At 40.4% G+C, this 15224-nt stretch overlaps 1 protein-coding gene and 1 long non-coding RNA gene across 2 annotated transcripts; one reads left to right on the top strand and one right to left on the bottom strand.

Annotated features, from left to right (window-relative positions):
• Window positions 1–4467: 4467 nt before the first annotated feature.
• GZMK (granzyme K) lies at window positions 4468–14376 on the top strand. Its single transcript, XM_002744964.6, has 5 exons — window positions 4468–4598; window positions 4870–5017; window positions 10524–10674; window positions 11457–11726; window positions 14215–14376. Exons 1-5 carry the CDS (start codon window positions 4541–4543, stop codon window positions 14374–14376), a joined length of 789 nt encoding a protein of 262 aa, XP_002745010.1. The 5' UTR covers window positions 4468–4540.
• LOC128931380 (uncharacterized) lies at window positions 5017–14313 on the bottom strand. Its single transcript, XR_008479722.2, has 3 exons — window positions 14186–14313; window positions 9509–9586; window positions 5017–8550 (listed from the first exon to the last, which is right to left on the bottom strand). It is a non-coding gene; the product is annotated as an uncharacterized LOC128931380 (long non-coding RNA).
• Window positions 14377–15224: the final 848 nt, after the last annotated feature.

The following is a 15224-nucleotide window of genomic DNA, read 5'->3' as shown; positions in this document are numbered from 1 at the left end:
ACATATTTGGCTTTGGGGCATGTCACAGTACTGTATCTGAGATGTTCAAATATAAATGGAAGTGTTCAATTATAAGGTCTCCCATCCTCAGATGATTGTTTTTCCTTCTTTCTTTAACAGTATTTTTTTATTCCTTTCCCTTCCCTTCCTGCTTCTACCTTTCCTTTGGTCTTTATTGCGGTCCTTAGGAAAATACCTACCCTGGTATTTTCCCTTAACTTGGCCTACATATTTACCCCAGTTTTTTTCTCCCTAAAACATCAGTAAGCTCATATAGTCCTCACCTTCCTCTGTGCAAGGCCACGGTACCCACAGGCCTGGAGCTGAAAACCTTCCTTTGGCAGTCATTACTGTTGAAAGGAGTTCCACATGTGTAAATCTTTCAGGACAAGTACTGCAGACAGTTCGAGTGATCTGTCTTGAGTCCAGCGACATCACAGGGACCACCCCATGTGGGACTTCCCTCATCCTGCCCATAACATTTGAACTCAGTTAAAATGGACATCAAAGGTGGCTCTAAAGAAGAAAAGAAAACGCAGAGGAGTCATGAAAGGGTAGTGTAAGGCCTAGAGACAAAGCTGAGATAGGAACAGTGTATGACCAAGGCAGCCGGCACCAGCAGTGCTGGGACATCCCTATTTGCCAAGTCCTCAAGGTATTTTTCTGTGATTACTCCATACGTCAGGATCCTGAACGCAAGGCAATTCTCATCCATTCCAGTCATTTCACAGCTGACTTGGAGAGGAGTAAAGGACAAGGAGGTTGAAGTACTACTGTGTGACTTAACTCATCATGAGGGTACAGAAAACATATCTTTGTATTTTTGAAGGGAAGATTTAACATGCAAAATATGTTATGATTTAAAGTTGAGGTGGAGGAAGACAAACAAATTTCTCTCAATCCCACCTTTGCCACCACCATCATTCCACCAAGGGGAGGCCCTAGAGCAGCCCTGTGATATTTAAATGTAAGTTGCTTTAGGAAAAGGCAGTGTTCCATGTGCCCCAACCCATGTTACAGCCCCAGCTCTGAGTTGAGGGGTACTTTGCTTTCCTTGGCAACCGCTCTCAAGCTCATTCATTTTAAGGACCTCATGGGAAGAATGGCTGTATTCTGAGGTGGAATTTACAGTTTCTTGAGACCTTTGGACTTAATATCATTATAAAGCACCCCAATATCCTTCCCAACCCCAATTTTCAAAGCTGTCATAGTTTCACTATAGGTGTTAGGAGATGTATTTACCAAATTAGCTAAGCCATTACGGGACAGAAGTCAAAGCCTGGAGGATGGTGGGCTACAAGGGAAGGACCCAGGGAAATTCTGCCAAATCCTGATGTCAAGTACCAAGGGCTGGGGATGGTTGGACAGCCTGGGAAACCCTGACACTGAGAACATTTTTCAGAGGAATGTAAAAGGGTATAGATGGGAAGGGCTTGAAACAAATCTGATTTGCACTATGTCTGCAGAGCAGTGTTTCTCAGACTACCTGTGAAAAAGACCAGAGTATTTGGAGTTTTAGTTTGTTGTTTTTAGTTTCAGCCCATTGTGAACTGATACATTTATACAACACAAATAAATAGAAAAAAGTAATTAAATAAAAAACAAAGGCATGCAAAATACACACCCAATTTTTTATTAGATTGGACAAATTATATTTCATTAATAAAATAAATTAATACAGTGCTCTGTTAAGTGGCTGTTAGAGTTTCTAAACTCTGACTCTCAATTTCTGTCCCTGTCTTGCTCCAAATTGGTAACAAACAGGTTCAGAGACCGCACAGGTCTGCGGGCCATGCTTTGATTGACATGGCTTTAAGGGGTGTGGCTTATGAATCTGATGGAGCAGGTGTCTGGGCATTGAAGAAAGGCAGTCCAAGAGGCAGACCACACGAGGCCTTTGGAGCAGCGAAACAGCTGTTCTATAAGGGTCTCCTGAAATACTGGAGGGGCAAAAACAACATCTCCAAGAGCAGCAAGAAAGACAGCAAATAGAACCACAGGGCCACGATGTGTGAAGCCAGCCCTGCTCTGAGCATAGCCATCCACTCGCTTGGTCTGGTACAGCTGCTGCAAAGCCATCCAAAACAAACACAGCCCTCCCTGCAGCAGACTCCACAGAGCAAAAACCAACACCCAGAAATAAATTGGATCGCTGGGCTCATCATGTTACACAGCCCACTGTTCTCAAATCCAGGATCCTGAATATAATAACAAATGATACTATTAACTAGTGAATCAGTTTAAAGCCAAAACCAAATAACTTGTTCCTATTAATCAACATGATTCTCAGAATTTTCCAGGTCAGCTACAAGAAAGAGTTAGGAGACTCTTCCCAATGGAACTAAATCTCGCCCATGTCTAATTGCACGCAGTGTGCATGGCTAAATCCTGTTTCCCTTCTGCACAGCCAGCTTGCCTCTCAGAGCGTCTCAGTCCCCAGGGGCTTCTCAAAAGAGTCGAGTATGTAGTCAGGCTGAAAGCAACATGAAGCCAGGAGCCAGCACATAAGAGCTTAGAGCCACCTGCTAGCTTAGTAATCTCAAGCAAGTCCCTGAGCTTCAGTTTCTTTACCCATAAAACAAGACTAATAACAGCCACGTCCCTGGAAATACAACTGAAAATGTTTAGCAATTTGTACAACGCTATGTGGACATTAGTCTTTACTTCTCAGAAATAAGCAGCTGAGAGATACTTGTAACCATTCCCATCTCCCCCATCCCCCACCAACACACGCGCGCACACACACACAGCTTTGTCCTTCACAGTTTATTTCTGCCTTAGAGTTTGGATCACTTCTACCTGTCACACACCAACACACCGTCTTCCTTATGACCCCAGCATCACTGGGAAGTAGCAGGGAGCTGACGCCATCCTGTCTGCCTTCCAGTGTGGAAAAATGGCATACAAGAGAGCCATTCAAGGCACAGAAACAGTGACACAGATGACTTGAAAATTCACAGGGACATTTGAGTGGGAGTAACAAGTTTGGTTTATTAAGCTTGTGGCTTTTCTTCACCTGGCTCCTCTTTATCTCACCTTCTGCTCTCTCCGGCAGGAAGTCACTGCTCTGCGTTGGTTTTGTTCATTCTGTTTAACATGAAGAAAGCTTTACTGTTGCCACATCCCTATAAAAGGCTTTTTATAAAATTCTGTGTTCTAGCAGGGTACTCATTCACACACAAGTTAACACACAAGGAGGGCAGGCAGGTGATTTGGTCCAGGCCATAAGCTGTGCAGCCTTGAGCAAATTACTTAGCATCTTTGGAGTTATTTCTTCCATTGTAACATAAATATTATAGTTGTCCTGCTTTCCTCAAAGACATAGACATGAAACCATAAATGATCATTAAAAAAGAATTTTGGAAATAACTTAAGGCATTTTACTTATATACAATTAAGTTATATTGTATAATATATAATATTATTTATTATTGTTCCTATTTTTTGTGTTAGAAAACAATTTGATAGGAGTCTCTTGCAACCTGCCAAGTGTAATAGCTCTGGATTTTAATTATCCTTTCTAAAACAAATGGAAGATAGAATGCATACATCTTAAAAGAAAGATCTGTTGATTTAATGCAAATTTTGACCAGTGTTTCTAGAAAATGATTGGCATTCTGGTGCATGATCTATCTGTATTCATTTTATATTTACACTGCTGATCAGTGCCTGGCACAAACAGAATCTTGAGCCTAATACCCTTTGTATTGAAGGCCTGGCAATGCAGTGTTACCTTTCCTGGGGAGAATAACAAAGTACAGTCCTTTACTTTTAAAAGACATTATTATTACGGCCCTGGAAAAACACCTGGTCATTTTCAATTAAAAATGAGTAAAAGAGAGACTCTAAATCAAAAATGTGTGCCAATGTTCACCTTTAATGACATTTTGAAATCTCACAAAAATGTAACTAAAATTTAACCAAATTTGAGCAAACTTAGAGAAAAGGCATAAGTAGGGATGTTTGCTGCAAAACATACAGTTTTCTCTGGATGGTGCTCAGGCTTTAGCTAAGTCACATTGTGAAGTAACCATGATCTGTGCAAGGTCCATGTCTCCCTTCATCATAAATCTATGTCCAGATGAAAAAGAGAGAAGAATGAATATAATAGGCACCATTTTGTGCCAGGAAAAATAGTAAGTATTGCTTTAGAGCAATGCACCCCTTTGAACTCTGTCTGCAACTTCATTACATTCTTACGGCATGGATATTTTTAATTTATAAATGTTATATATGTAGTATAAATTTCATTTATACCACAAATGCTCTGATACAGATATTAGAGATGGTATCTCCAGATATGAGTTTGTTATGTCGCACATACCTCTCCCGAAAAAGTGCTAAAAGCACACAACTTAAAGTCCTCAAACGGATACATGCATTTACACTTAGATGTGAGAAAAATCTTAACCTCTAGAGCACTTGTGGTTAGAAAGTCAAAGCTTGTAAGAACAAAATTCAGTCTTCAGAATCTTCTTCCTTCATCATAGGATCAGAGCATTTCATCTGGCCTGCTTAAATCTAAGTCTTTAAAAGGACTATGTTTTCTTCTTTCTCTCTGTTTTTCCTAATAGTTGGAGCTTATATGACTTCTGAGTGTAAGTATCTCCTATATCTACATGTAAATATTAAATGACGTTCTACTGACGATATTGTTATATTATAGATGGAAATTATTTTCACAATCATTTCTATCTTTCTGAACTGTAATGCACTATACAAATTTTGCATCAGCAAAATTATTGTAACTCTTAAGTAGGGTTGTTGCTTTTTAAGCTTTGAAAATAATACAGCGACTGTCAGTGGAAGAATTACATGAAACATTTTGTTTAGATCTTTTTTGTGATATCTTTTGGTCTACTTTTGTAGGTTTCAATATGGAAATTATTGGAGGAAAAGAAGTGTCACCTCATTCCAGGCCATTTATGGCCTCCATCCAGTATGGCGGACATCACATTTGTGGAGGTGTTCTGATCGATCCCCAGTGGGTGCTAACAGCAGCCCACTGCCACTATCGGTGAGTCCTCCATACTTTTCCAGGCATGTGTTTTTCCTGCAAGTTATTAGAGCTAGAAGAGAAGCTTACCTCTCCTGAGCGAGAATTTGATCAACTCTTAGCTTCTGTGGTCATTACCAACTGGTGGGGTTTATTTACCTTCTTCCACACCCACGCCTTCTGGCCTGGGTTTTCCTTTTCAGAGAGATCTGGGCTGCTTTTCCCAGGCAAGACATTAGACAAATTCAACCTCTCTGTAGAATGCCGGGGAACACAGCAACAGTAATACCTGAAGCAGCAGTGCTCTTGATCTTGTTAGATCACACTGCTCAAGAGGAAATCAGACAACCTGAGCTTGCTCTGTGCTCTTAGCTTCCCCATCTTACAAAGGGGTAATAATCATATCACACCTGCTTCATGGGGTCTGAGAATTAAGTAGTATCTATTTCAGTATTTCAGCATGCTTGGCACATTTAGGAAGCATAAAAAGTTGCAGCTTTGATCATTAGTATTATACGTACCAGAAGCCTACTTTGCCACTCCTAACAGTAACTACTCACCCCTCACAACTTTCCTAGGTGGAAACGAACAAGTTATCGATCACTTCTAAAAAGAGAAAGATAATGAGAGAGTTATTTTTGGGGATACTTAGAATGAAAGCTTTTCTGAAGACGAAGTAAAACCTCCCGAAGTCCATTTCAGCCTAGGATTCTCTCACATCAGCTAATAAAGCACAAAATCCCTCTTGGGAGGCTGCAATCAACACAAAAGGAAATGCCAGTAGAAAACTAATGTGATATTTGTTGTTTTGTTTGTTTGCTTGGGTTTTTTGGTTTTGTTTTTTGTTTGTATGTTTCCTTATGTCTCTTGCCTAATAAGCTGAGATAGAGGCTTCTCCCTTTCTTTCACTTAAAGATCTATCTTAGCTGTAATGGTTTGCTCTCTAGGCATTGTCTATATTTAAACAGAACAACTGAATTGATTTACTTCTCCATGTTTTGGAGGTTTTGTGTGATTGCCCCATTTAAATGGAACTGATTGATCACAAATTAAAAGTTTTGAAGCCTGCAGACAGGGATATCTTCTGCTATCTCTAAGTAGCAAGCCACTTATTTCAAATTTAATATGGTTACTTTATTTACATGGGGTTCTTGCCCTCATAGAAATCATACTCTCATCCCCATCATTTCTCTCTTCTCCAGGGCACTTGGACCCTCGAGACCAGAGAGGCAGAGTGGGGAACTGTCAATAAATGTTCATTTGATGCAAAATATGCGTATCTTCAAACATACTCATGATACACATTCAAATGGTCTATAACCTCCCCAGACACAGAGCTTGACTTCTAAATGTTCAGCAAATGCTAGATAGAAAGAAGGAAATACATTGAAGGATCTTTCTTTATCTCTTTGGTTTTTTTTTGTTTGTTTTGTTTTGTTGTTGTTTTGCTAAGCCTGAAACATGACGTATGAAGAAGTACTTCGCTAGTCATAAAGTGTTATAGGAAGTTAAATAACATTACTAAGTTGAATTTTAAATTTTGTCAAGTGGATTTAACTCAGAAGTGGATTCTCAAATTGGGGAAAGAGATTATAAAAAAGACTAAGAGAGAGGTCTTGGAGGTTTTTTTTCCTTAAAACAAACTATTGCTAAATATCATTTTTAATGGCTGGAGTATAAAAAAAGAACTCCAAAATATGTATATCAAATTTCCTCTACAGGACATTTGGGTGTAAAAAGTAGGCAGATCAGTGGTTGGAAAAATATTAAGATTTATGAAATTCAAAATATTTGCGAAATAGCTCAATGGTGGCTTCCCACAAATGTACTCCCCAGTATCCTGTGGGAATAGTTTGTCCCCAAGCCTCTCTCTCAGCAAAACTGCGAAGTGGGCCAAACTTGGGAGTGCTCCTCCTCACCAGCCATCCACACAGTTCGTCCCTCAGTATCCCGGCCCCTTTATTAGTTACCATTTAAATATAAAAGGAAACTGGTAAAAATGTCTTGTACAAACTTATTTTTAGCATTTTTTACTCACCAGAGGCAAAATTGTCACCAGCTGTTCTTCCCTATCCTCCTGAGTCTCCCCCAGTGCCTGCCTCACAGAGCACTTCCCCCAGCCCTAACCTGCCTAGCAAGTTGTTAGATGGAACCTTCCACAGCTCTTCCACATGGCCTCACTCCATCTCAAAGACTCAAGGCTCCTGGAGAAAAATGGTTCAATGTCAGGCTCTAGATTCAAGCCAACTGAGCTTTAATCCTGCCCAAATTTGCCTCCTGGAGGCAAACTTCCTCAAGTTTATTCATATACCTGAACCTCAATTTCTTCGTCTATAAAATGGGGATTGTCATAATACTTATCTCACCATGCTGCTGTGAGGTTTAAATGAGGGAAGCTATATAAAATGCTTAGCATAAACATAAAGAACTTAATAGATGTTATCGAGTATTATTATATGATTATCTGTGCCTTCCATGGTAATAATTGACAAACTAATCTGATGTTGATGAGATAAGACTGGGAAACCCTCCCTGTCTGACAGCCAAGTTCTTCTCCCTCTTTCTTAGGCAAGAGAAATCTCCAAAACATAGGGACCCTGCCTTTGCTGCCAGATCTCAAGGGGTGGGTCTAAGCAGAAGCACTGCTGAGCATCCAGGCAGGCTGGCAGAGAAAAGAAGAGGCTTGAAGGGGGTTGGCATGGGACTCAAAGAGGGATTGAGGAAGGAACACTGGACTGGGAATCACCAAAAGCTAAATTTGGGTCCTGCCTCCCCTATTTTGAGGTGTGTCACCTTGGACCAGTTAAAGAACAACCTTTTACTGGTAAGGAATATACAGCCTGAGAAAAGTTGTCATTAGGCTCAATCGAAGCAACGTTTACAGATGTCTTCAGCAGACCTACTATAAGCCGCACTGTAGTTCTGCTCTGTATGTGGTTCTTTTTCAGTTAAGTTCAGGGTGGGACTCAGGAAACCACATTTTACACCAACACCTCCAGATGATTCTGAAGCAAGTCTGAAGACCTCACTTGGGGAAACATTGTGTTGTGCAGTTGAAAGACAGGGTATTATTACTTCTCCTCTGTGTGAATTCAGACTTCAGTTTAGCTAAGGAGGTGGGATCCCAGAACTCAAGTAATTCCAGGTATCCTGTGGGCAGAAAATTTGACCTCAGTAGCACAGATTACAGTTGAAGAGTATCTAGAAATTAAAAGTCCAGTGGTCTGCTTGGGTTGTTTTAGGTTTTAACATGTCCCAGTGGAGACAAAAATAACCAAAACATTTCAAAGGCAATAACTAGCCAAGGAAATTAGTAAAAGCTGAAAGAAACCCAGACATTTTTCCAGCATCCCTCCCTTAGTGAAAATCCACCCTCCACACCTTGTATTTGTACCTGGCAGCCTTCTTTGTATGAGTTGTCTATGCACGTGCCCACCTTACTGTTAGGACATTCATCCTGGAGACTTTATATCATTCTTCTCCTACAAAGTTTTGGGTTTAGTGGGTATGTTGAATTTGAATCCAAATCAATCCTAGGAAATCCGATCCACATCCTATGAGAAATTTCAACCCCATCCTGATTTTGCAATAGGCAAACTTTTCGACAAATAGAGCTGGAATTCCCAAAATAAATCAAAATAAACTCTTTTGATGGAAAGCAAATCACCAAAAAGTGGTCATTGCAGGCAGTCACAGCTCTGCCATAAGCAAACCCACCCCACCGCAGGCATTTGCTCATTGTCCAAATCTGAAACAATCATGTCTTCCTTTTTCTGTATGTTTCTGGGCTCTTTATAACTTTTATTGATCTTTATTAATCTACATGCATGAGTATGTGTGTTTTTACTGCAATCTGCTTTGGTAGCTTTTTCAAGTAGCAAAGAAATAGTTACACATAGACAAATAAACACAATTAAAAGATCTGAGGTGGCTTTCATAAAGACAGACACTGCAATGGAATGTATCTGTAGTATACAAATGGCTCTACGGTACTGTCAAAATCTCCAAAAAATTTTTTTCTACTTTATCACTGCTGTAAATGTAATTTTATCCAACAAAGAGTAAATCAGATCAATTGTGGCACTATTGAAACAATGGTACTAGAACTGTGTATGACCAGAGATTTAAAAAACAAACCTGGCCAGGCATGGTGGCTCACACCTGTAATCCCAGCACTTTGGGAGGCTGAGGCTGGTGGATTACCTGAGGTCAGGAGTTCGAGACCAGTCCGGCCAACATGGCAGAACCCCATCTCTACCAAAAATACAAAAATTAGCCAGGTGTGGTGGCACACGCCTGTAGTCCCAGCTACTCAGGAGGCTGAAGCAGGATAATCACTTGAACCCGGGAGACAGAAGTTGCAGTGAGCTGAATTCACACCACTGCACTCCAGCCTGGGCAACAGAGCGAGACTCCATCTCAAAAAAAAAAAAAGCTAAAAAACAAACCTGTTTCTTCACCTGACTCACCAGTTTGTACCCTCAAAATCTCCCCATTGGAATGGCTACTAACCTTAAAGTGTCTTCATTTCAAATTAGCACTGTTTCCTCAGTTTGAGGAAAGTTTTCCTTTCTTGTCCAAATCTTCATTCTAATTGAGGGACAGGATACATGTGGATGAGCAAGTGCAGGGTGGGGGTCTTAAATTTATTTATTTTTATTTATGGTTTTAGAGATGGGTATTGTTATATCACCACTGCACAATCACACTAGCACAATCACCACTGCACAATCACTTTAGCCTCCAGCTCCTGGGCTCAAGCAATCCTCCTGCTTCAGCCTCTCAAATAGTTGAGACTATAGGCATTCACCACGGTACCTCGTTAATTTTTTTTTTTTTTTTTTTTTAGAGCTGGGGGTCTCACTGTGTTACCCAGGCTGGTCTCAAATTCCTGGCCTCAAATGATCCTCCCACCTCAGTCTCCCAAGTTGCTGGGATTACAGGTGTGAGCCACCACACCTGGCTACCTTAATTATTGAAACACTTAATGTTGGGAAGATAAAAAAGTTCTGGGGTTCTGGAGATGATAGTGGTGGACAAACAACAATATACATGTCCTTCACACCACTAAATGGTACATTTAAGAATGGTTAAAATGGTAAATTTTGTTACATAGGTTTTAGCACAATAAAAAAATATTAATTGTAATTGGTGTAAATCTCAAACTACAAACTCAAGAAATGTAATTTCCTTTATTTTAACATAAATGAACACAATTTTGTTTTACACTTGATCTAAGTCAAGTAGGATTTTACTCCTTTTTCTTCCCCCAGTTGGATACAAGTTCTGATACTCTTTTGCAATGCCAGGGAATTGGTTTGGGGTGGGATTAAGGACAAGTCATTTGGCCCTTAATATCAAGTCATGCTGGGGTCCACTGAGACCTTCGTCACTCTACCTAATCGTAAGCAGGTTACCTTGGAGATAGCCCTTGTTTCTCTATGTATATAACCCTCTCCACCATCTCTACTCCCCACTGGGGGATTTGGAAATCATTCTGCTGCTTTCATGCTCTTTGCTTTTTTAGGTTTGCCAAAGGCCAGTCTCCCACTGTGGTTTTAGGTGCACACTCTCTCTCAAAGAATGAAGCCTCCAAACAAACATTTAAGATTAAAAAATTCATACCATTCTCAAGATTTACATCAAATCTTCCATCAAATGATATCATGCTGGTTAAGGTAGGTAGTAGCGTTGCCTTTCTTCAATTTTGTCAACATTTTTATACAGGATGGCTCAATTAGTTAAGTCACCCACACAAAAGCATTTTGTTAGGACCCTCCCCGTGTTTGAGGTGATTCTGATATATTTTATAAGGGCCCATGTTATTCCTCATACTGTCTTGAAAGAAACAAGAATTTTATCACAAATGCACCAGGGCTGTGTTTATACAAGAAAAAGCCACTCTGATGCTCACATATATAGGAGGGGAACATCTTCACAGGCCCAAGGATCCACACTGAAAGCTTTTCTCCCAAATGCTTTTCTCATTAGCAAGTAAAAAATACTATAGTTGTTTATACAACAGAGCCAACCAGCTGACTTCAGGGGTTGAGCAGTGAGTTACAACTTAGTCTAGACCACATTTAGTCTAGTCCAAACTTAGTCTAGACCATACTCAAGGGTCCTATCCAGCAGGAAGCAGCCCAGCCCTCAAAGTCATGACCTATGGATGTTATTCCACACAAAACTATCCAATGCAGGGCAAAGGCCAGTTTGCTCGAGACTGGACAAAATTCCTGCTCTCTGTAAGTTTCCTCCCCAAGCCTCAGTGAGCTCCTCAGGGAGTAAAGAGCACGGTCAGAAAAGCAACAACCACAAATGCAGCTGCAGGCCACCATCAAAGTAGATTCCAGGACAGGGACGCCCGCCTAAGACAGAGGGACCACACATACAACGCACAGGCTAGCACCAGAATACTACTGGGAAAGAATGATAATTCTGTCTTTTTTCAATCTGTCAGCTTCAAACAGCCGCAAAACTCAACAAGCATGTCCAGCTGCTACACCCAAGCTCCAAAACCTCTCTTAGATCTGGAACCAAATGCCAGGTTACTGGCTGGGGAGCCACCGACCCAGATTTATTACGCCCTTCTGATACCCTGAAAGAAGTCACTGTTACTGTCTTAAGTCGAAAACTTTGCAACAGCCAAAGTTATTATGACCACGACCCTTATATCACCCAAGACATGGTCTGTGCAGGAGATGCCAAAGGCCAGAAGGACTCCTGTAAGGTAAGCATCTCTCTTTCAAACAGGCATCTCGGAGCATGGTACAGTAGCCAAGTCTTTCTTGCTCACTGACAATGAGGAGAAAGGAAGGACATAGAGAAAACAAAACCACAATTCAAAAAACTTTCTCTCCATTCCCGTGCAGGATTCTCTATTCTTTTTCATCTACCCATGTGAATGGAGTGTAAAAACTTCCCCAGTGCTTCATAAGCACCCACTAAATGTTTGTTAATCAGGATAATAGACTAGATCTGACAACTTTTACAGGATTCCTATGAGAGGTGTTATCCTCCTTAGAAAGTCTATCAACAGGCCGGGCATAGTGGCTCATGCTTTTAATCTCATCACTTTGGGAGGCAGAGGCAGGTGGATCACAAGGTCAGCAGTTCGAGACCAACCTCACCAATATGGTAAAACCCCGTCTCTACTAAAAAAAATACAAAAATTAGCAGGGCATGGTGGCATGCACCTGTAGTCCCAGCTACTCAGGAGACTGAGGCAGGAGAATCGCTTGAACTAGGAGGTGGAGGTTGCAGTGAGCCGAGATTGCACCATTGTACTCCAGCCTGGGTGACAGCGTGAGACTCCATCTCAAAAAAAAAAAAAAGAAAGAAAGAAAGAAAGTCTACCAACCCTGAAGTCACTAGTAGTGATTAGAAAATAACTTATTTAAAGAGCCACCTTGCAGATTAATCAATAAGGTCTTACAAGACTCAGATGCAAAAAGCTCAATTATACAGTATGTGTTTCATAAGTAATATTGACTGACTGTCTTTGTCTGTTTGGGCTGCTGTAACAAACTACCATAAACTTGGTGGCTTATGAATAACAGAACTTTATTCTATTCAAGATCAAGATCAAGGAACCAGAAGATTTGGTGTCTGGGGAGGGCCTACTTTCTGGTTCATAAACGGCTTCTGTTCACTCTAACCTCATATGGTGGATGGGGTGAGGGGTCTGTCTTAGGCCTCTTTAATAAGGAAACTAATCTCATTCATGAAGCCTTCACCTCCATGACCTAATCACCTCCCAAATGCCCTACCTCCTAATACCATGACCTTGGGAGTGAGGATTTCAACATATGAATTTGGAGGAATCAAACATTTAGACCATACCGCTGACTGACAAAAAAGGAACAAAAGGCAGGGCATGGTGCTGACTGACAAAAAAGGAACAAAAGGCAGGGCATGGTAGCTCACACCTGTAATCCTGGCACTTTGGCAGGCGAAGGTGGGTGGATCCCTTGAACTCACAAGTTCAAGACCAGCCTGGGCAACATGGTGAAAATCTGTCTCTAAAAAAAATACAAAAATTAACCAGGCATGGTGGCAAATGCCTGTAGTCCCACCTACTCAGGAGGCTGAGGTGGGAGGATCACCTGAACCTAGGAGGTTGAGGCTGTAGTGAGCCGAGATCTTGCCCCTGCATTTCAGCCTGGGTGACAAAGTGAAACCCTGCCTTAAAAAAAAAGGAACAAGAGTCATTATATTTTTCAAAATCTTTTGTTTATAGAGATAGTAAGGAAAAAAATAGGTGTTCACATTTATATGAACTATACTAATATGTAGCACAAATGAATTACTAATTAAAAAAAATTAGAATATAGTATTCAGCTCATACTATATTAAGTACTATTAGGGGAGAGGATATGATGACTTCAAATGTCTTGTGCATCTGCAGTACCCAAGACCATCTCCCTCCTAAACATCTGTTAACATGGTTGACCAGAGTACAAGGCATTGTAGTTTGCAATGTGAACATCAGCACAGAGTAAGGCTGGTCTTCAAATGTAAAAGCCAGCTCTTCATCAGAAGGCCATGCCATCCCCTCTATAGCTCTTTCACTTCACTTGATAGAATTTAGTTATATGTTTTGCTGTTATAGTGAGTCTTCAAAAATCGTTTCATTCACTAAGTTTTTACTAAGTATGGTACATATACAAATACATAGCACTATGTCCAACCATGTGAGGATGCAAAAAAAAAAAGAATAACAGAGAACATATAATTCCTACCATCAAGACAGTTATTACAATACATTGCTATTTTCTGCTAGTCTCAATAGCAACCTGATTTTAGGTCTGTGAGAATCAAAATGAAACATACAATTTTAAAAGATAATTTTATTTCAGTAGATTATTCAAAACTTTATGTATCCTTTAATAAATAAAAGTCAATAGCCATTGATTCCCAGAGGGATGTAGACTAGATAGGGACAAAACAGAGACATAGACATGGACACAGAGACAGAAGCAGAAGCCTGGTCATAGACAAAGACATAAGCAGAGAAGCAGGTAGGCAGAAACATAGTCCTCAACAGAGACAGACACATAGAGAACCCATACCCAGTAAGAGGCCGTGTCAGACACTCTTCAGGACATAAAGAAAGCAAGGACCCACTTAAGAATCCTTTGAGCAATCAACAGTTGGTGGTAAAAAAAAAAATTCTCAACAGCTTCTCACCATGTATTTGCCCTTTTTCTTCTTTCCAGGGTGACTCAGGGGGCCCACTGATCTGTAAAGGTGTCTTCCATGCCATAGTCTCTGGAGGTGATCAATGTGGTGTTGCCAAGAAGCCTGGAATCTACACCCTGTTAACCAAGAAATACCAGAATTGGATCAAAAGCAACCTTGCCCCATCTCATGCAAATTAAGTTACAAATGATTTTCTTGGATGCACTGGCTTCTTTTTTCCTAATATGCTCGCAGGTTATAGTCGGACGTAGATAAAGCAGAGCACAGATGGGGTCCATTTTTGCACCTGTATTTTATTAGGCAATCAAGTTCTTTCTCACTTGTATCACTCATGTATTTCTACCTTGCTGGTTTGATTTTAAATAAAATTTAGAAGACTCTCTGTTTGTCTTTTATCACGTGAAGTAATATCTACCCCCATTCTACCCACAGGGCAAAAAGGTCACTGAATAGAACAGTAACAGTACCACTTTCAAGCAGGTTATGCTGTGACTTCTGCTGGATCATCCTAAATTGTTGGGTTGTTTTCTTTTCATTGTTGCAAGAACATTTAACATGAGATAGGCCCTTTCAACAAATGTTTAAGGGTAAGATACAGTGTTGTTAACTATGGGCCTGATCTTGCAGTGCAGATCTTAGAACTGCTTTATCTCGTATAACTGAAACTTTATGCCAGTTGAATCGCAGCTCCCTATTTCCCCACCACCCCCATCCCCTGGCAACTCCATTCTACTCTAAGCTTCTACGAGTTTGTGTTTTTTAAATATAAATATCCCAATTCAAATAAGTAGCTTATACAAATATTTGGAAAGTATTTCTAATATATGTCGCATTTTGTTCCAGAAAGGATTTAAAGGAATGTACAAAAATGCAGAATTAAAAATAAATTGCTGAAGGTATTGAGACAAAGGGGAAATGAGAGTAAGAAAGAGAAAATGAAGGCCAAATGGTTACATGGTACTGATAGTGCCACAAGTTTCTCTACATACATTTGTTAGGATTCACATTTGGCTCTATGCTTTGGCCA

Source organism: Callithrix jacchus, chromosome 2 (genome assembly GCF_049354715.1).
Source record: "Callithrix jacchus isolate 240 chromosome 2, calJac240_pri, whole genome shotgun sequence".
Lineage (NCBI taxonomy): Eukaryota > Metazoa > Chordata > Mammalia > Primates > Cebidae > Callithrix > Callithrix jacchus.
The sequence above is the reverse complement of the archived record's forward strand: the minus strand, read 5'-3'. Positions and strand labels throughout refer to the sequence as shown.